The 21,003-nt window shown below is 36.8% G+C and overlaps 1 protein-coding gene across 5 annotated transcripts in view; it reads right to left on the bottom strand.

The window, feature by feature from the left end:
• The window catches only part of SEMA5A (semaphorin 5A), a 315,764-nt gene that overhangs the window by 121,509 nt on the left and 173,252 nt on the right, over positions 1-21,003 (bottom strand). For all 5 annotated transcript variants that reach the window (XM_039714857.1, XM_039714858.1, XM_039714856.1 and 2 more), the window contains 4 exons: positions 18,280-18,378; positions 16,926-17,139; positions 4,068-4,353; positions 1,223-1,358 (listed from right to left, as the gene is read on the bottom strand). In XM_039714857.1, coding sequence (XP_039570791.1) covers positions 1,223-1,358; positions 4,068-4,353; positions 16,926-17,139; positions 18,280-18,378 — 735 coding nt within the window. The remainder of the gene's footprint in view (positions 1-1,222; positions 1,359-4,067; positions 4,354-16,925; positions 17,140-18,279; positions 18,379-21,003) is intronic.

Below are 21,003 nucleotides of genomic sequence, written 5' to 3'. Positions count from 1 at the left end.
ATAGGATTTTTACATACAAACATTTTTTCAGGCTTTCTCCTTCAAAAATTTAGCCTCTCTTAGACCCTCTTCGTATCACTATTTTGACAATACAAGTATTTCTACAATAGATGAAAAGCTGCATACAAATACAGCCGGCTTGTGCAGGCTTCTGGCATACTTAGAGTCTTGTCATTTGGCTGATGACAAACACACTACTTAGGAAAGGTAACATGGCTCTAGCCCATAACCTGTGCCTTATTTTCCTTCATTTGCATAGATCAGGGAGTAATTAAAACTACCTACCATCCCCAATGGGTGATTCTTTTTCATGCTAGCAAAGATCTTATGACTCTTAGAAGCTAGGGAGGGCTGTTCCAGGAGCAGAAGTGAACTTGTGAAATTGCTTTGAGATTAAGTGAGGGTGAAATGTGGACAGAGGTGACTACACTTAAATACCTTGATGAAAGGCTATTGTTGTTAATCACATTAATGCTGCTTTTCCTTCCATATCCCTTGCAAGAAGCACGCTCATTGAAATTGTATTGGTAGGAGTGGTGACTATGAAAAAGACGAAAACAATGCATATGTCCTTACTGAAATACCCTTTCTTTTTGCTATTTTTTCCTCTAAATAACCCACCCTGGACTAACTGGTTTTACACTCAGACAGCAGCAGATTATTACACCCTCTGAGGCCACCAAGTTCAAATGAGGGAAAAAACATGTCACAAATTCTTTTAATCTGACTCTTCAGAGAGTGTAAACCACCTTGTAAATAAAAAAATATATAATTCTGACCGCTCCTCCTTTATCACCTCCCTCTCACTTTCTTTTTTCTGCCAGACACTGTTCCATTTTTTTAAGTTCTAATAGCACAAATACAATGTAAAAGAGAATAGTAGTTTGATCATACTTCAGACAGGAATTAATGTCACCTTGACAGACAACTGTAGTGTTTTATTTTGACAGAAGATTGAAGTTAAGCCTTTTTTGTCCTACCCTTCAAAGTACATCTGTTTTTCAATCCAAATATTTTTGTGGAAGGATAAAATGAAAATTAAATATGTTGAAATAAGGGACTCTCCTAAGCACTTCTTAAAATTTAGGGTTTTTTTTAAGGTCTTAAAAAATATAATATAATAATATCCATATAATGAAAAACTGGATTTATAATTTATGAACCATACAGTACTTTGAGGAAAGCTCACATAAAATATTGTCCTTCTCCCACATATCCATACCTGAAAATTAGGGTTAGGATTGGGATATGGAAGCCAAGCAGAGCGAGAGTTCTCCTGGTATTTGAAGGGTCCATTAAAGGCCTGAGTTATGGCACTCAGATTGAAAACACAAACTGCTGAGGCTGCTATGCTGTTCCTGCAAAATAAATAAATACATTAACCTATGTAATAACATTAAGAAGTCAAACTGCTGAAAAATAAATTAAAAAAGGCAATAACTCTTCAATTCTTCAATTAAATAATGAAGCAGATATGATCTGCTTCACCGGGAGATGATATCTCAAGATAATGATATATGATGAGCTGATTAAGCAAAGTCATTGCATTTAAAATATTTATCAGCCTTACCAAGAAGCTGCTGTGGGGAAAAACTCAGAACTTCCTACTTTCTGCTGTTGCTCTAATACCATACTATACTTCTACCTCTTTTCTAGGTATAAAGTTCAGGATGATATTATTCGCAGTTTTCAATAAAGCTTCTTCCATACAACAAATGACTGCATGACATAAGTCAGGTTTTTCAATGTGTGGTATGTCTCTAGATACTACGGAATTGCTGGACAAGACACGTCCACAAAAATCCTGTTTTCCAAGAGATGTTGTACAGCAATAAGAATGTAAGTTGTAGAAACCCATCAAGAGAAAACAACTTGGACTGCTTACAAGATATCATGTTAAAAAAATAAACATCAATAAATGGCAGCTGGACAAAACACACAGTTTCCTGGGTTTGCCTGGAAAATGTGATGTACAAGGCAATAAAGTAATTCTGCATAGTATAAAGAATATAATCTAAAAACTATGAAAGCTCCTAATATGGAAAGCTGCATTGTTCTTTTTCTCATTTTGAGATAATGGAATAGATAATGAAGGTGTCAATTGCACATATTTCCTGTTACAGCTAAAACTGCTGGCAACTGATCCACACAGCATTCTTCTCTGTTCTTTTTTCCCCCTATTTTTTTTTTTTAAGCTTAGCCTGGAATTTACATAAGGCTTAAGAAAACCTACTATAGAAACTCCATAATGATGGGAAAAAACCCCAACACAGAAAAAAGAGTTAGGATATACGGATTAAATACCAGGAACAAAAGAACAATTTGCTTTCTTATGCTTGTCTCTCTTTTCAAAGTAAGCCAAAAGTAAGTCCAAAACTTGAAGTTTCATGCTTACAACTTCTGCAGAATCAATCAGCATTTGAGCTGATAAATCCCTGCTTATATCACTAAATGCATCTCACTAATATTACCAATGTAAGTGTACCATGTAATGAGACTCATGTTTATAAATTTTTTTTGATAGTCTGAAAGAAACAAAATCATCTTTTACATGAAGCAGTGGTTATAGTGGACTTGATAGTCAACTATGCATAAAAGGTGCAGGTTTGGCTGTTAGAGAAATGTTTCCATTTTTGCCCTCCACAACTCTATTAAAATATACTAGAAAAGAATTAAGATACAAAGTCATTGAAATTCAGAAGATATTGAGACTGAAGAATTATGAATGCTGTTAAGTTATATCTGATGCTGTTACATGAACAGAAAGGAATCTGTTGTTCCCTGTCACAAGAAACTCTTGTGCTCTCCACCGTCACTTGCAGGCCTGAAAGGTGGATCATATGAGTTCCACAAACTATCTATGAACAGGAGTCAGCATGGGGATGTAATCCTAGCTCTAAAATATTTCAAAAATATCTAAAACATTTAGTTATTACATTTGATGGCAGGCATTTAAATAGAATGCCTGCCATCAAACAAAAAAACCCTACCCTCAAACAGTTGTAATTAATTTGTTCCTCTTTGAACAGTTCATCCATACTGGACAGTCAGAATATTGGGCCACGGGAGAAGAAGAAAGGAGAGGCAAGGTTTAAAATACTGTCTACTTTCATGTGGCAAAGGTAGCCTTAACAATAGCAAGTCCATTTTCAGGAGAGCCAGGAAGCATCAGGAACATCATTCCCCTTCCATGGCCAAAGCTCCGTGGATTTTCTAGAGCAGAATTCCTCTGGTCAGGCTTTTCATGGCAGGAACGTGTCTAGGCTACTTTGACTTCTCAAGAAAGATCTGGTTGAAGAATGTATGTGGATGCCACCTGACAAATACCTGTCTTTTAGTATATGAACTTAGTAGGAAAATAGAACAACAAGATAAAAGTACTGTTCAAAACAACAGCAAATTTTCTTATCCGCAGTAAGGACATTTCTGAGATGTCTCTTTTTTCCTATTTTCATCCAACTTTTTAAAGTTTAACAAATCTGAATTTTTAAGACCAAATTGTACTTTTATTTTTTTCTTTAATTTTACCTTATTGATATAACAGGTTCACTTAAAATTAGGTTAAATACTTGGTTTGACCTTCAAACTCACATAAGGATATTTCAGGACCATATTAAAATACAAGAGCACCTCTTGTACTGTTTTGGGTAAGATGAGTTCTCCATGACATAGTTAAATTCCATCACATCAAATACATGATCGTGTCACATCACAATTATAAATTATTTATTTCATAAGTACATAATGAATTTACGTATTACAATAGTAAAAATAAAAGTTAATTACTTCCTAGCAATAAGTGAGGAATATGACAGAGTAGTCTTAAACACAACTGGCTCCCTGCAGTAAGGAAATAATAAGAATTTATTCCTTCTCTCGTGTTTTCAACAATTCATGTGGAAAACATTTGGAACTGATACTTGTTCAGAGAAAACAGTGGATTGGGCAAAACAGTAGTTTGAATTTATGATGTTTACTCAGCATATGCAGAAGAGAGTAGCTCAGAAGTCCTAGGTTTTTCCAACACAAACAGCATGAAAATAAAATATGTCATTCAATCTACTTACACATTGGTGGTAAAAATGCCATAGATCAAGTCCAGTTCTGGCAGGAAGAAAGTACTCTGAAGTTCATTGTAATAAAATGGAATTTCTCCAGGGCGAGAGCAGTTCAGACGAGCTTTCATGAAGGTAGTCCAGGTATCCTCCAGCACAAACTTGCCACCAATATCATTTTTGCACACCCGCGCAGCACGAGAGAAAACTGTCTTCCCACAGTCATGTTCCACTGCATTTTCCCGGAAGAAGAAGTAGGTAAAGTTCCCAATATCATAAGACGACACAAAATTTGGTTCTGAAAATAACAGAAGGAAAGATCATTTATTGCCCTCCTGTGTTATGTGCACTCATATTAATGTGGAAGTTGGATTTATCTTCAAGCATTATATTTAGATAAACACACACTTTAATACCCTTTAGGCATGTGGCACCATGATATCTGAATAGGCCAGCTCATGTCCAGCCGGGATTATGAGATACATGATCATGATGCATTGTGGTTGGCTGGGTTGTGTTGATTTTTTTTCATAGTAGCTAGCATGGCACTGTGTTTTGGATTTATGCTGGAAACAGTGCTGGTAATTCAGGGATGTCTTTGTTATTGTTGAGCAGCACTTACAGAGAGCGAAGGCCTTTTCCTTCTCACATCACCCCACCAGCACAAAAAGCCAGTTGAGCTGCCATCTGGGGTCAAACCACAGCACGTGGCCTGACAGGTTTTGCTCTAGGTGTTTATAGAACAAGACTGTGCTGAGCAACCTTGGCCCAGCTCACTGTGTTCCACCATCAAAAGTGTCTCGGAGTTTTCATTCTTCACATAAGGGCACAGTGAATTCTTACACTGTAATTGCTTTGTCTTTTAACTCTGTTTCTCCTTTGCCATCATGCCATTACTCCAGATGAGCAGGATAACGGGTGGTAATTGATGGTGGATAAAAATGTGCTCAGAAGCTGTAATTTTAAAAAAAGAGAACTACACAAGAATATTTGATGGTAAGATAACTGCATTTCAACCCTATCTTGCTTAATGCTTTCGAGAGCATTACAGATTTCTTTTTTCTTATTTAAAAAAACTAATCAAAAAAGTGATCAAAAACCCAGTGGTGATGAAGAAGAAATTAGAGAATATCTAAAAAATAATCTGGAAAGCAACAGGTGGCAATACTTCTTGAAAGGACAGAAAAAAATGAACAGTGGGATACCAAAGACAATAAACATGTGGTACATTTCCTGTAAGGAATACTAGAACTGAGGAAAGTCCATGACCTTAGAAGAGGCTGACAACTTGACAAGTTCTTAAAGGAAAGATAAATTTGATAGACAGATTTGTGAAGAAGAGCCCCACTTGTGCAAGGAACCATTTTAGAACACTGATACCTCTGAAAAACAAGAAAACTTTTGTTTCTCATTTTCAAATTTTATTCTGAAGCAAGAAAACCAATAAAAAACTGTTTTAAAACATCTGTTGTGAGGAAGGACTTCAAATAAAATTATTAGATGAAGATTTTTTGACAGCACTATTGTATGGAAAAAAGGCTGCTGCAATTTGATGTAAGCATTTTACAGGAGTATCTCAAACCTATCAGAACTTTGGAGGGGCATTAGAAAGGCAAGCGAGCTGGCACTGCCTCACAGCAGTCCAAACTGTCAGAAAACTCTTTTTCAAAGACAGACCAGATCCCAGCTAATGTGGCCTCTTGTGCTGCTTCCATCTCTATCTGCTGTGCTGAGAGTTCCCAGGGCAGGTTTTTGGCAGCAGTGATTATGAGCTGCCTCAGATGTATGAAGCTGAGCAGATCCAATAGCGCTCTCACTCCTCCCTGTAACTTTCACCCTGTATTTTATGAAGTGCTTCCTTGAGACCAGTCTGGAACACACCACATTTTTTCCTCATTCAGAGCTGCACAGGTATTTTGCTGGCAGATCACATCCCAACAATTTTAAGAACATGTTGGTGCCTCATTCATAAGTTACATACTATCAGTGCATTTGTGTCCTTATAAAAAAGGAATGAAAAAGGCAAAATAGTTGGACAAGGCTTATATAATAAGAAATAAAATTACACTGACAATATACAAAGAACTAAACTATTAGTTATGTTAACCCTCCTACAACCTTAAATCTCCATCTGTGTAAAATTTTCATTACAATAGAGATTTTGCTTCAAAGGCTTCAAAAGCTTCAAAACCTTCAAAACTCTACTGTGCAAATACTCAAAAATCAATCAATCCACCCACAAAAAATATTTTGTACAGACTTTTAAAAAAAGGAGGCCCTGCCTTGCCATAAGGCCAGAAGATAGTTCTCACTGGAGGCCCACTAATATAAAATGATACATATCTCTACATTGACATCACAGAATTTCACTTCAGAGTTAAAAAAACACTATTGGAAGCACTCAGCATAAGGAATGATTAATTTCAAAAATTAAACAAACTTCACAAACTATAGGAGTAAAAATAATATGAAATACATTCAGAATGTATTCAGGATTCTTGAAAATCCATGTCAACCTTTCAAAAGACAGTATTTTACAGTTGCACTGATAATCATAATACATGTATAAAAATACCTAGTACTCATATTTCATGGTTTCAGAACTGAGATATAATATATACATCTGCAAACACCTATACTTTATTGATTATGAACCAATGAAATTGTGACCTGCTGTTGAAACTTGTGAAATCTGCTTTAATTTGCATGAAATGTAATAATCTCACAGTTACCTTAGGGAATTCAGTGGATATGGAAGGATTATCATGTCAGACTTTGTTTATTTCATTCTCTCTTTGGGAAAAATGAACAGGGTAATTTCAAAACTTCAAAGGAAAAAGTAGCTTCTCAGCTAGGAAAAATCAGTTCTTATGGGTCTAACTATTGTGCTGTGAACTGCTATTTGCTGTCATGAAAGCTTTACCACGGAAGTTTTTAATGCAGCAAATGAAGTGAATCTCTTGCTTCATGCTGACTTTGCAAATAGCTCTTGGAAGGGCAAACACATCTCATTTCTGATTTATCAGATCACTACAACAAGTGCAAGGATTCTGGTGTGTGGCATGAGACAGCTAGTACAACCCATAATAACATCACAAGTATTATATATGACCTCTATAGAGTTTTTTATAGACTCAATTTATGGATGTGTCAGGCTGACTAGACTTTCCCAAATTACATGGAACCAGTGTAATCAGGAAAGCAAGAAAATTACTGTCAATGTGACCCAAAACATATCTCCAGTGCACATCACAGAGCAGTGCTGCACAAAGCACACACCCAAGCACTGAAAGCCCTGGGTGGCTAGTTAGTGCTGCCCCTGGGTAAACACACTGCTCTGCTATTTCTGAAGTTTGCCTACTCAGCACAAATCCTGGGAATTTCTACACTTTCCTTCATAAAGCAGTGTGAACACTGCCCAACAAGGATGTTTCCCCACAGACTCTTCTAGGTTACTGCAGAAAAGACAACTCAACCATACGAAGCCAAGATAGTGCTTCCACCAGAAATAATATGATTGCTTTTCTGAAGGTTGGAGACAAACCTACATTTTCTGGGGAGCACAGTCTCTGTTCTTAATGTGAAAGCATTTAACAGGAAGACACAATGATTCCCGTTAGATTATTCTCCCTTTCTACCCGCAAAAGGTGTCATGCATAAGTTTATTTCCTGGGCCTTTTATATTTAGTGGTGTGAATACACTGAGAGGTAAAAGAATGGGAGGAACTGTACAGGAATTTTTCTGTGGATAGAAATGGGAAACAGGAGCATAAAAGTGCTCCTTGAGAGCATCAGAGGTAGTCTTGGCCTCTTCTTGCTGTCTGAACTTAAGAGCAAGAAAGTACACTTGTGCTCTTCAATCCATATAACTTCACTTCTGAAGCAATCTAACATGGCTTAATTTACATAGTGGGTGCTACTGCTTCCAGAGTGAACTAAATGACAGGAAATTATCTAACTTTCTTTAAGGAGGTAACAGCAATTAACCTTATAGGATTTAAAGGTCCAAATCCTACTCTAAGCAAGTAAGAATTGTGATTTCTACTGACTGTCTCTCTGAGATGTAACCACTCACATCTGAGGTGCAAGGCACTGGAAGACCCAATCGAAAGTGAAATTAACCCCAGAAATGTTAAAAGAAAGCTAAAATATTATTTTTTTTATGATTTAGACACAGATCAGATTATATATGTATATATGCACACAATATAAGACACACACACAAAGATATATGAATGCATAATATATTCAAGATCTAGATACTGCCCTAATGTTGAATGACATCTCTCTAGAACTTGTTCACTTGTTCACCGACCTCACTAGATCAATGAATCACACCACACTGTTGATCTCTAAAGACCCATTTCTTCCAAATAATTGTAGTCAACCAAATGCTTATATAGCATTAAATTCTAGAAAGATGCACTTGAGGCTTTTTGAATAAACTTCACATTTCAGCTAGAAATGCTCTCAAAAGGGACACTTAAAGCAATGGAAAGAATTTAAGCTTCAGATGTGCCAGTTTTTATTATTTCCTTTCATCTTATTAACATAATCAAAAAAGTCCAGTTGCAGTTGCATTCTGCCATCTCTGCATACTGATTAAGTATATTCATTTAGTTGTGGCCCTTTGCATCTGTTGGAAAAAAAGTACAGACATTGCATTGGGCTGATCAGGGCATCACTGCTCATGAAGGTTTAGGGACAAATTTTAATCACAGAGTAAAATTTTCCTACAGCATTATAGGACTCAAAAGTAATACATAACTTGTGGTCATCACAGCTATATCCATCCTCAGGAGCTGAACTGTAAAATGTTAAGTCCCATATGAAACTGCTGGAAATAGTTTATTAATAGCTATTTTTCCTCTGTTTCACAATTACCTATGATGCGTGCTAAAAATGCCAACCTGCCACAGAGTAGCTGGCTACCAATCTATTTTGACTATTTCCTTTGCAATGCCTTAGCTCTCCATGATTTCTTTTACATTCTTTTCCTTTTGCTAAATTGAAAATTTTATAGGTATGGAAGAGCAAGGACAGCTCAATACACTAAAACTGTGTATCCCAGACATTTTTTTTCCAATCTTCTCTTATATTGCTGATAGATTTTATAATACAATTCAGCATAATCATAAAAGCGGATGCTCACTCATTACTTTTTTACTGATGTACTCTAATAAATTCTGAAATGCAATTATTTCTTTTCTGAAAAATTGTTTTTCAATATGGTAATACAAAATTCCTTGTTTTATTTTCTGTTGTTCATTTTAAATAAATCTCCTTCATTTTCAAGGTAAAGCGTTCTTACATGGCATAATACTTTGCAATTTATTATATCATTTTGCTGATGCAAATTTGCTAGTGACAAATTTACTCACAGCAGCCATTCTGTTCTCTAACCTAATACTTACTGGAGCCCTTGAAAGTCAGTCCTGGAGTGGATTTTGTCACCTATATTCACTCTACAGACACCTTGCAAAGCTGTGTATGCCAGGGCAGGGGGTAAGTGCAAAAAATACATAGGGATTTCATTAATTCACTCATAACCTCTAGAAATTTGGAGTATGGGGATCTATCAAAAGATCCAGTTATTGAAAAGTTATTGTGCAATTGTAGTTGTGGCCACAGAAGAGAGGAGTCAAAGAATGTGAGAGAAGCAGCACTGTGGACACCAAGGTCAGTGGAGAGGGAGGGGCAGAAGGTGCCACAGGTGCCAGAGCTCAGATTCCCCTCCAGCTGGAGGTGAAGACTGGTGAAGCTGCTGTGCCCCTGCAGCTCATGGAGTTCCACGGGGATGCAGAAATCCACCTTCAGCCTGTGGAAGAGCCCCATGCTGGAGCAGCCTGTCCTGGAAGGAAGAGTGACCCACACTGCAGCAGTTTGGAGAACACTGTTGCTTGTGGGGTGGACTCACACTGGAGAAGTTCATGGAAGGACCCCAAAGTGCAGCAGGGAAATGACCCCTCTCCCTGAGCAGAGGGAGATGCCACGGGTGATGAACTGGCCATAACCCCCATTCCCTGTCTCCCTCTGCCACTGGGGTAGGAGGTAGAGCTGGGAAAGAGGGAGGCATGGGGGGGAAGGTGGAGGGTTTTAAAGTTTTATTTTACTTTTCATTATCCTGCTCTGATTTGGTTAGCAATAAATTCAATTCATATCTCTAATTTGAGCCTGTTTAGCCCATGATGATATTTGGTGAGTGATTTCTCCCCATCCTTAACTCATGAACCCTTTGTTGTATTTTCTCTCTCCCATCCAGCTGTGGAAGGGAGTAACCGAGAGGCTTTGCTAGTGAGTGCCTGGAATACAGACAGCATCAGTGCATTACAACCTTCTTCTCTTTTCCTTTTTCTCATTTTTTTTCAAGGAAACCAATTTCATAATCATCCTCCTCCCCCTTCACCTTAAGGCTTGGTATGTCTGCTGTTGAAATTCTGTCTCTACCTCCAATACTTCTGTAACAGAATCACACAGAATCAGAGAATGAGTCAGGTTAGAAGGTCATCTCACCCAACCTCCCTGCTCAAGTCAGGTCATCCTAAAGTACATTGGTCAGGATTCTGTCCAGGCTGTTCTTGAATATTCCCAGTGAATGAAACTGCACAACATCTCAGGGTAGTGTGTTCCAGTGCACAGTTACTCACACAGTAAAGACATTATTCCTCATGATTCAGGTAACCTTTCAGCCCCCTCCTTTCTTTGATACATGCTGGTTTTCATGTGCTCATGTTCCCTGAAATTTGAAATTTTCCAGCTTCCCCTGACTGAGAAGCATTTCAGTCCCAAGTTCTTTCATTCCTTCTGGGTCACTGTGTATCACAGTGGTGTGCATTAATGAGGATCACACTCCTCTTGTGCCTCTCCGCAGTTGGGAACAGATGATCTGCTTGCAGCAATGTCCTCCTTCCTCATTCAGCCTTTCACTGACACCTGACATAGGCAGCCTAGATGAGATACAAAAGAACAAGCTCTGTCCTCAACAGACTCCTCGTGTTTTTAATAAATGGTAGGTGGACCTTGCTGATTTACCTAGGGTAGAAAAGGACCAAAAATATCTTAACTCCATGGGTACCGCTTGTTGTCTACCATTTCAAACATGTAAGGAAATGATGTGAAGGTATTTTGTAATAACTTAGTCTGGCACAGGAAAAAGGAAATTAGGGGAGGCACCTCCACCTCACACCAACCTACTGCTCTCCTACTCTGTCACTGCCATCAGGGAGAAGATGTATGAATTTGAGCTTAACGGCTCAATTTTTTCCTCTGGTAACTGCTCCAATGAAGCCTAAGGACAGGTTTCAAAACTAGCAGGCATTTTTTCTCCTATTTTAGGATACTGGCAAAAATTATGATATACAAAAAAGAAAATAATCAACCTTATGGGTGGCACAACCAAAGAAATGTAATTATTTATGTTCTTGCAAAATAAGCAAAACTGGCAGAATATGTTTTGCGTATTTTCAGTCAGGACTCTTATCTGAAAGAGTACATTGCACATTCAAGCACACACTGGTTTTGAGTTACATGAAATATTACATAATAAAGAAAAGCTTGCACTAGGTAATTACAAGGCTTTTCATTAAAACCCAGAAAAATGAAAGGATAACACTGAATTATTATAGCCATTTCCATTAATCCTTAAAAACAAAATTGAAAGAATTAATTTTTATTCTTAGATCATAAATTCTCTCTACACATCCCACTAGTAGCAAAAGTTATAATAAAAATCTGCTAACAAACAATAATAGGCGCTGACTCAGAGCCGTATTAAACCCCTCTAACCAAACCACCCTTGTAAGAATTTTACCATTACTTGTGAAGACTGAAAGTACTGCTCTGGATTAATAATCTTTTTATTAGTGTTCTTAAGAAAGTGATCTCAAAAGAACCACTTTAGTAAGAGTATCTAAAAACCAAATGCTTAGGACAGCAAGAGGAAAAATGGTAATATTATGTCTACCAGTAAAGCAGAACAATCCAAACATTCATCTCCTCAGATGGAAAGGCTTCTCATTTGGAAGAAATTTTATTTTATTTTATTTTATTTTATTTTATTTTATTTTATTTTATTTTATTTTATTTTTTTTTTTATTGCTACATATGATCCAGGATTAATTTTTAATGATCTATCATCTGCCCACTGATGAAATGTTGTGACATTTAGAACACAGATTTTATTTAGTTAATACGTTCCAATAGCATCTATCCTTGCATGTTGAGGGTAGAGAAAACAGCCAAAATCATTTCAAGATAGTCAAGATAGTTGGAGATGCATGAAATTGTAAGGAAAGGCATTTGACAAATTATGAAACCAAATGTTGTAGTGTTTCTTTGTGTGATGAAATAGACAGGGATTTCCTTTTCTTTTTTCTTTTTTTTTTATGTTTTGCCCTTTTATTGGCTGTGGGAAGCAAACAGACATTATAGACTAAGGCCAACTTTCACACTGAGGTATCAGATAACATTTAGTGATTTAAAGAGGCGTATTGAAAGGAGAAATACCTTTACTAACTGTAAATGTTGGACTACGGAAAAGGTTTCTAAGTTTAAACACCGAAGGGTTTTCATTGCCACTCTGAACACACTGCAACTGTGGACTGCAAATCTAACTATTACATTTACTTGTGTTCTCTAGAGCAAACTGTGGCAAATTCTGCTCCCGCTACACTTTGCAGACCAACTCTACAGTAAAGTCTAAATAGAAGCATACTCTATCAACTCCAGATATTATTTAAACAAGCTTAAAGACACTGAAACAGACAGCATGCCAGCTTAATGAAAGAATAATTTATTTTTTATTATTTAATAATGTCCAAAGCAAACTGGTAAGGCAGACTATTCTTCTTATGACAAACTATGAGGGAAATTTTAAAGCATGCTGCCCTTTACTGACCTGAGCAGCTGGCTGAAGCTCAGGGTGTTGCTGACTGCTTTGGTCAGGAGAGGAAATCAGTGGGAGAGATGTCTGCTTTAGACATAACCCTCAGTGTGTGCTCTATCACCTCAAATTGCTTCTCTTAAGCACAGAAACACCTGAACATGGATTCAGAGAGAAAGAGAGGGTATGCAGCAGAACAGGACCCCTTACAGAATAAATTACTGGTAAGCAGTCTTTCCACTTTCTTCATCTGTTTGTGCATATATACACATCCATGTGAGTAACTTCAGGCATTACATTTTCTTTTACATGGGAAAAGAGATGGCCAAAATATGACATCATGGGAAGGAGAGTTTGGTTCTCTATTTCACATTTGCAGGTTTACCAGCCTGCAGCCAGCAGGGCTGTTGGATGTGGAGAGACCTGTTTTGCAGCACTCAGTAACTCCCCTGGGTGATCGTGTTCCTTTTGAGAACAGTGACGTAGTGCAAAGTGCTGACAGGACTGGCAAGAGGATCACACAGGGGCTGCCTCTCCCTGCACTGTCATTTGATAAATTCTTTGTGAGCAGCCCAACCCCTGCTGAACAAAGATGAGCGCTACTACACTAGCCTGGTGCTTCAGTGGCATCTCATCATGGAGACAAGCAGAAATTCTGCATGGTTACAGCTGGTCAAAAAACTGTTCACTGCCTTTGGGCCAGCTGTATGTGATGTTCTCTACAGGAGCACCAGGAAGACAGAAATAGCATCAATAAACAGAACATAAATTTCTTTTCCTAGAAGCAGAGAGAAGTTCTGAAGTCATGAAAAAAAAAAAGGAACAGGTGATCTTATTTAGAGATATTCAAAAGCTGAATAATTACTACTGTAAATCTTACAAGAGACTAAGTTCAATAAGTACCACCAGATGCTTCTTTCCTCCATCAATGAAGACAACATGACCATGCACACTCTAAAATTTTCCAAAATAGGAAAAACTTTAGGGAAGCATGCAGACACCTGCAACATTTGGTGAATGGTCCTTTTGGCCAACAAAAAATTTCAAACCAGACAAAATTCAGGGAGTTAAATCCTGAAGCATGTTGTCTAGCAAGTGAACAATCAGTATGTTCAGAGAGCCTCAAAGATGGCTCCAGAGTAACTAGCTCCAGTCAGAAATAGGGTTTCTGTGTTGGTAGTGTTGCTGTGCTGTCCATCTAACTTTTTGGATTTGTGCTTGTTGAAAATCTTTGTGCTTCACATTAATTTACCTTTTCCCCTTCAGTTATCTTCTCTCAGCATACTTCTGTAGCTTAATTTAACACATACACTGAATAATTAATACTTCTAACTGACCTAACCAAATCTTTGTCCCCCAGATAACTGAGTCTTGAGTGCATCAAGAAAATAGTAATTCAGAAATGAAAGTTCCCTGATTTCTCCATAATCTTCCATAATTAAGCAACAGATCATAATGATGCTCAGTGAATAGCTGCTAACTTATGTACTTGGCTGTACATAACTTATGTACATGGCTGCTAACTTATGCACTGTGGACTGCTTCTAGGCCTATCAAGCCCCCAGTAGAAGGCAGGATCCAACAATAAATACAGCCGAACCAGCCGAATATGGCTGAATATGGCTGAACCAGAACAAATGGGGAACACTTGTCAACAATGTAAATGTATTTTATTGGTGAAATCTGTGATTCCAGAAGCTGAAATCACATCATGGTAATATGGCATCTCACTCAAGCCACCTGAGACATCAGCTCCACTTTCTCCTCCTACACTGTATATCATAGCTCCTGTAATTATAGACCTTCTGACAAGATTAGGAACATGTTTTCTCCTGTGATGAAGATTCAGAGCTTTTCAAGTCAAGATCCTGCACCAAAAGGTACAGTGAACATCAATAACAGACTGCCTCAGCACCTCAGCATATAGGCACGTCCTTTTTGCCTGACTGATGGGATTGAAGATCTCCAAATTTGCTGTGCTAGCCACTAAAATCCACGATGTCTTTATTGCATAGCAATAAAGCACAGAACAAGATAATCAGCTGTGTTTCAGAGTACAACCATCACCCCCAGAGATGATTTGATTTGGTCCAACATGATTCACAGAGCAGAAAATCTAAGTGAGAAAAAACAGGGTGTTTCTGAGGAAAACTTTGAATTGGAAACACTGATAGATGTATGCACATGAGCACCTCAAATGAGGCTGAATTACAGTAACCATGAGCTACTGATGCGTAACAGATATTGACTAGGGAGCTTCCATTCCTGTTGATGCCTTACTTTTCTTGCAGGATTATCGATCTGTGTTACTTTCTCAGTGAAAGCAGCAAAATCTTCCTTTCAATCCAAGCACTGAAAAACTAATGTAGTTTCTTGGCACTGAATCATAAAAGCACGCAAATTGACATAAAAGCAGATGAATCCCCAAGTCAAGCAGATGAATCCCTCACTCCTAGCTAGCCCAGAAAATAATAACCCCTCCTTTTAATATTAGTTGACTGGGCTGCTTTCAGACTTTTATTTGACTTACTTTATCTGGCTCCAATTACAAAATTCATCTTGTTCTTCCTCCCCAAAGATAAAAGCTACAGTTTCCTGGTAACTTAATTATAAACAGTTTTGAGTCAGAAGAATGAACTCGAATGGAGAATGTATAAGTACATCTGAAGCTTTTAATAGACAAAATGTGAATACAGTGAATATGATTAATTAGAGAAACCTAGAGGGAATTTTAGCATGCCTTTGGCATAAAAATATCCAGTTAAGCTGCAAATTCTGTGTGAAGACTTTTTCTCCTTTGACAAAAGCATGCAGGTGTGGCACAGCAATTAGTTCCAATACCAAGCTGAGTGGACAAAGGGTGCCTGGCCAGGGATATACATACAATGACTTCATTTTTCCCCTCACTTCTTTTGCACTGCTATAATTGTTATGTTGCACACAATTTAGGACTTTTTTTTTTGTTGATAATTAACATTCTAAAATCATCCAGCCTTTAGAAAAGGTCACAAATTTCTGCGAGCTATCTCTGAGGGGTTCATTGTTCAAATGAAATATACCAGTCGTATAACCACAATTCAGCATTCACATTATATGAGAAGGGATATTTTCAAAATAAAATCTGTTTCTTGCAGCTGACCAAATGTTCTGAAGCTATAAGAATTTATATTTATATTTAATTTCCAACATGAGACTAATCCCATCATAACATGGAATGCACTGTAGGAATAGTGACTGTTGTGTCACATAACATGCATTATGATTTTTTTTTTCTTCTGGAACATATTATAATATACATAATTTCACAGTTTATGTTTAATAATATTTTTCATTTTAGAAGAATTTGCTTCCTTTTTTTTGTAATAAACAAAATGGCAACTTGGTCTGTCATATCTCAGTAATCCCTTCCTGACTGCAGCTTCTCCCAGCTGGAAACCCTCATCATGTGATTAACATCCATGAAACAAAATTGACTGTTAAACACAATTTTATTATTTGTTTTGTAAACTATTCCCTATCCTATAGCTATAGCAAGTGTCAAAAATGTCAGTCTGCCACCAAAGCAGCTTGAAAGCTCAACTTTTTCCGCTTGTCAAGGCTGGGACCTGCAGGGAAAGCCAGGAGAATTCAGTCCATTCTAAACTGTTTATTTTCTGCCTTGGGCTTTTGAGGGACTCAGAAAAGAATGCTCAATGCAAGCTGCTGCTTAAAGCTGACTCAGCTTTGCCATGTAAGAGCACAGTATGTGCATCTCATCCCTGTGCCTGCAAAAAAGACATGTATTTAAGGGCACATCTACAAGCTTCAGCTATATCAACTATATTCCATAGTACTTATACTAGTAAAATAATATATAAAAAAGCAAAATAACTTAAAAGTGAAATAAGCAATACTCCAAAAACATTCATATTCTCAGAATGGAATTTCAATACCATGAATATGATGAACATGAGTTAAAAAGATGAGCCTCACAGTCCATCAGCACTCACCATTCAGCCACTTGGAGTTGTACTGGGCAGTTCGGAGAGGAGGAAGGGCCCCCAGGCTTCGATAAATAGCAGGATCCCTTCCTGGAAAATCCATGGCTGTAGCAGCATATAATTCTCCACTGGAAGTGAGAAGAGCAGTGGAATTGTGCTGGGGACTGTAGGGACAACGAGCCATGCCACTGATTTGGTCATGTATCTCTGTCAAGTTGCTTAACTGTAAAAGAATTAGAAAAAGGGATTAAAATTACCTGAAAGTTATAATTTTAGCCAAGCTGCATCAATCTGAGCAAAATTCTGTGACAAACACCTGTTATCTACTTTTATTTTTTGTGTAGCCAACCTCTACATCAATCTGAATTGTCTCTTATAGAAAGTCTTATTGTCAGATCTCACTTTTGCCATTTTGATATGTATGTATGATTTTGATATGTAAAGCATACATGCCAGCATTATCCACCATGCCAAAACGTTTTCTATTAGAAGGGGATCAAAAATTTGTTACCTCTGCAAAGACTGTTATTATGAAAAAAACCCCAAACCTGATAGCCAGAATCAATACAGCATCCACCACAGCAGACAACAACAACAAAAAAATCCATTATTTGTTTTGTTGGTGTGTTTTAGGAAAAAATCTCACATGAAAAATGAGAGTAAGAAAAAAAGCTTTCCAACTCAGCAGAACCAACTCTGATTTAGTAGCCCAAATACTTTCAGCCATAAACCACAGCATGACATTAATATGCTATTTGAAAATAAAGGTACAATGGGTTTAAATATAATAAATCTGCCAATGAGTTTTTTAGTAATACAGCTGTTCTTTGTATTTAAACGATTCTACCCTCCTGAAACAAATAGGCAGCCTAGTACTAACGGTGACATTTTTATACTTACTATGACTATTACTGATGCTACAATTAGGCTTTTTTTGAACATAGAATGACAGATCTCAGTCAAGATTTCTCATTCTCACCAGTCAGAAATCACTAATACAGGTACTCTCATTTCTCCAGAACTACACATACAGAGTATGCAACTACATAACCACATTTGATAACTAAACCTATTGATGCCAACCAAACCTGACAGAGGCAGAAGTCTTATAAACACATAAAGTTCATAAAAATTGACATGTAGGAGGAATGACTTTTCCTCTCACAGCTGAGGAAAAGAATGCAAAAAAGAGATTGGTTAGGTCTCCTATTTGGTCTGCCAGCAGCTAAATCAGCCTTTTTACACATCAGCTCACCCATCAATACCCAAACAGCCACTTCTCAGCCACAACATGCTCTTCATTTTAACCTGCTGGCTCAGAACAGGGACTCCAGCTTGTGGGGTAAAATATTTGAACTCTTACTGTGCGGTTGGTGCAGATTGGAGTGAAAGCATTGGTTCCACAGGTAAAGAGATGGTTGCCTCCAACAAGAAGCACTCGAATATAGTTCTGGCATTCCTCCTGCCACACAGAAAAGAAAGAATATATTCAGGGATACTGCAGAGTACAGAGGAGATTAATCACACTTTGCTTTCCATGGTTATTTATCCACATAGAAAAGTTTTAGGTAAACAAGGCCTAAGCATACCTGAGTTAGCAATTACAATATGCACAGATTTCTTATTCACACACATGCATCCATCAACCTTTCTGAAAAGTTCTTAATAGGATAACAATAAACCTCTCTAGTACTGAAGATTTCCTCTCAGGATATATATCAAAGACTTAGCTAAATTTTGAACTGATAGTTCAGATAGATGATCTGATAAATGCTGAGTTAAATAATACAGTACTGTCTCAGGAGATCAGATGTTGACTTCAAAGACAGATTAGGCCAAGAAAGGAAGTTGTGAGGAAAACAGGGGAAAGAACAGGTTGTCAGTAACAAAAATATAGTGAGACAAGTAAAAATAAAATTCTTGGGATGTTCTGATATGAATTTGTTACCATGAATTTCATAATTTACCCTATCTGTTTTATTAGAAGAATCTCGTTTCCTGTAAATTCAAAATTACTCAAAAATTTCATTACCATAATACAAAGATGCTCACCCTGAGGGATAATTTGACATGATTTTTACCTCATTAGGATGGGTGAAGGCTTTTTGATGTTCATATCTCTCATTTCAGAAGCTAGAAATCAACAGCCACTTCTACTGTTAATTCAAACAGAAAGCTTTGTCCTGCAATACTAAAAATCTCCAAGAACTGTATGAGAAAAAATTCAAACACTTCTCTTGAAAAAAATCCATGTCCATATCCAATAAAATGATCAACAACATGTTTGGAGAAAATAAAGTTTCCTGGAGACTTACATTTGAATGCTCTCTAGCATTCACCACAAGATATTCTCATAAAAAGTCTGAAAAAAACCTTGTGAAAATACAGTTATGCAATTCTAGCCAATATTAAGTGAAATCATGTAAGTAAATCCATACAAGAGTAATAACATAGAAGTCCCATTATCTGGCCTACAGTTTTATTAAATGGATTGCTTGTTTATCTTGAAAATAGACTCTCATCCTGGAAGACAACAAATATAATCCTAAATAAATTGAACAGGCACAAAATAGACTGCAAAAGAAGATGGGAAAAATACTTTAAAGGTCTCTGAGAAAACTTTTACAATTTATCTTCTATACCTTTCCACATAAAAGTCAAGTTAAAAATAAACTCAAAAAAATCCTGTAAAATCTCAGGAAAAAAACTACCTCTTGGAAAAAAAATACCTCTCAAACCCACATTTGCATTAGTTTATTGTGAAAAGTAGCTTTTAAATGCTCCTCTTTGAGTCTTTACGGGCAAAGGACAAAGATCTTAGAAATAAGATTTGATTCTTATTGGGTAAAAAATACAAAGTTTTTATATTGAACTTTATGAAACCACAATGAAGCTAATACACAATCATATAACTGAGTTGGGCAATGTAACAAGGCATTAAAAAAGTAGTTATGTCACAATTTGGCATTATTAGTAGTTTTGGCAGTTTCCTTATCAGACTTCTTCAACTCTATCACTAAAAAAAAAAAAAAAAAAAAAAAAAAAAAAAAAAATTAGAAGGTAACTTTTTTGGGGATTGTTTTTTGCTTTTTTCGTTAGAAGATTGCTCAAGGAGGTTCACAGCACGTAAACCAGTAATTTATTCATTGGTCTATTTCCATTCTGCCCTTTGCAACAAGGCATGGAATGTACGTGTAGGAAAAATAAGTGGGTTCTGACATTACAACCCATCCAACCTCTCCTCTTCATGTTCCAGATCTCCCTGACATAGTGTCATTTCCAAATTACTTGCACACTGATCACCCACTCATTTTGTTCAAAAATAATGCTAATTTCTTAAACTCTGACATTCTTGGGAGTCACAAGATTCTTTCTTTAATGTTCCCAAGTCCGGTGCCAACCAGACACCAATCCATATTGCAACAGGGCAAATAAGACATCTCATATGGAATTCTTGTTGGGATCACAGTGCAAAAAATGAAAAATTAAATAATAACTTAGCTCCTTTGTTAATTTGAAAAAATTATCCACATAAATGCAAAAGAAAATTTTTAAAAATTGATCATTAATAAAACTATCACCACCCAAAAGCATATTGAAAAAGACTTCACTATTTAGTCATTTAAATTGTTCAGAGATACTTTTCTAGCTCTGAAGTCAAGTTTGGCTGTGCTGGTTCACTTCTGTCACATGCAAAAATGAGATGTATGTTCTAGAAGTGGCAAAGGACTTCAAATCAAAGGATATTTTAGCTTGGAGCTGGTGTTAGGTTAGGCAGCCATCTTTTATGTAGTCTTACTCTCCAATTCATCTCAACCTCTATTTCATATACTTTCCTATTTGCTTACAAAAATATATCTGCAATAAAGAAATACATTTAGAAAGTAATTTCTACTTTTGTATCAGCATAACTGAAACAAAATATGACTATTAAAAACAATTCAGCAGCTAAGCAGGCTGGGTAGTTACTTAAGACTACCTTGACAATCCAAAGTCAATCTGACTGCAGGATAATTATCCTCTTGCAGCAATATTTCTTGTATAGGTTAACATTTTAAACATACCTGCATTTAATTTTTAAATACTT

The sequence above is a fragment of the Passer montanus genome, unplaced genomic scaffold, assembly GCF_014805655.1.
Source record: "Passer montanus isolate IOZ18808 unplaced genomic scaffold, ASM1480565v1 scaffold31, whole genome shotgun sequence".
Classification (NCBI taxonomy): domain Eukaryota; kingdom Metazoa; phylum Chordata; class Aves; order Passeriformes; family Passeridae; genus Passer; species Passer montanus.
The sequence above is the reverse complement of the archived record's forward strand: the minus strand, read 5'-3'. Positions and strand labels throughout refer to the sequence as shown.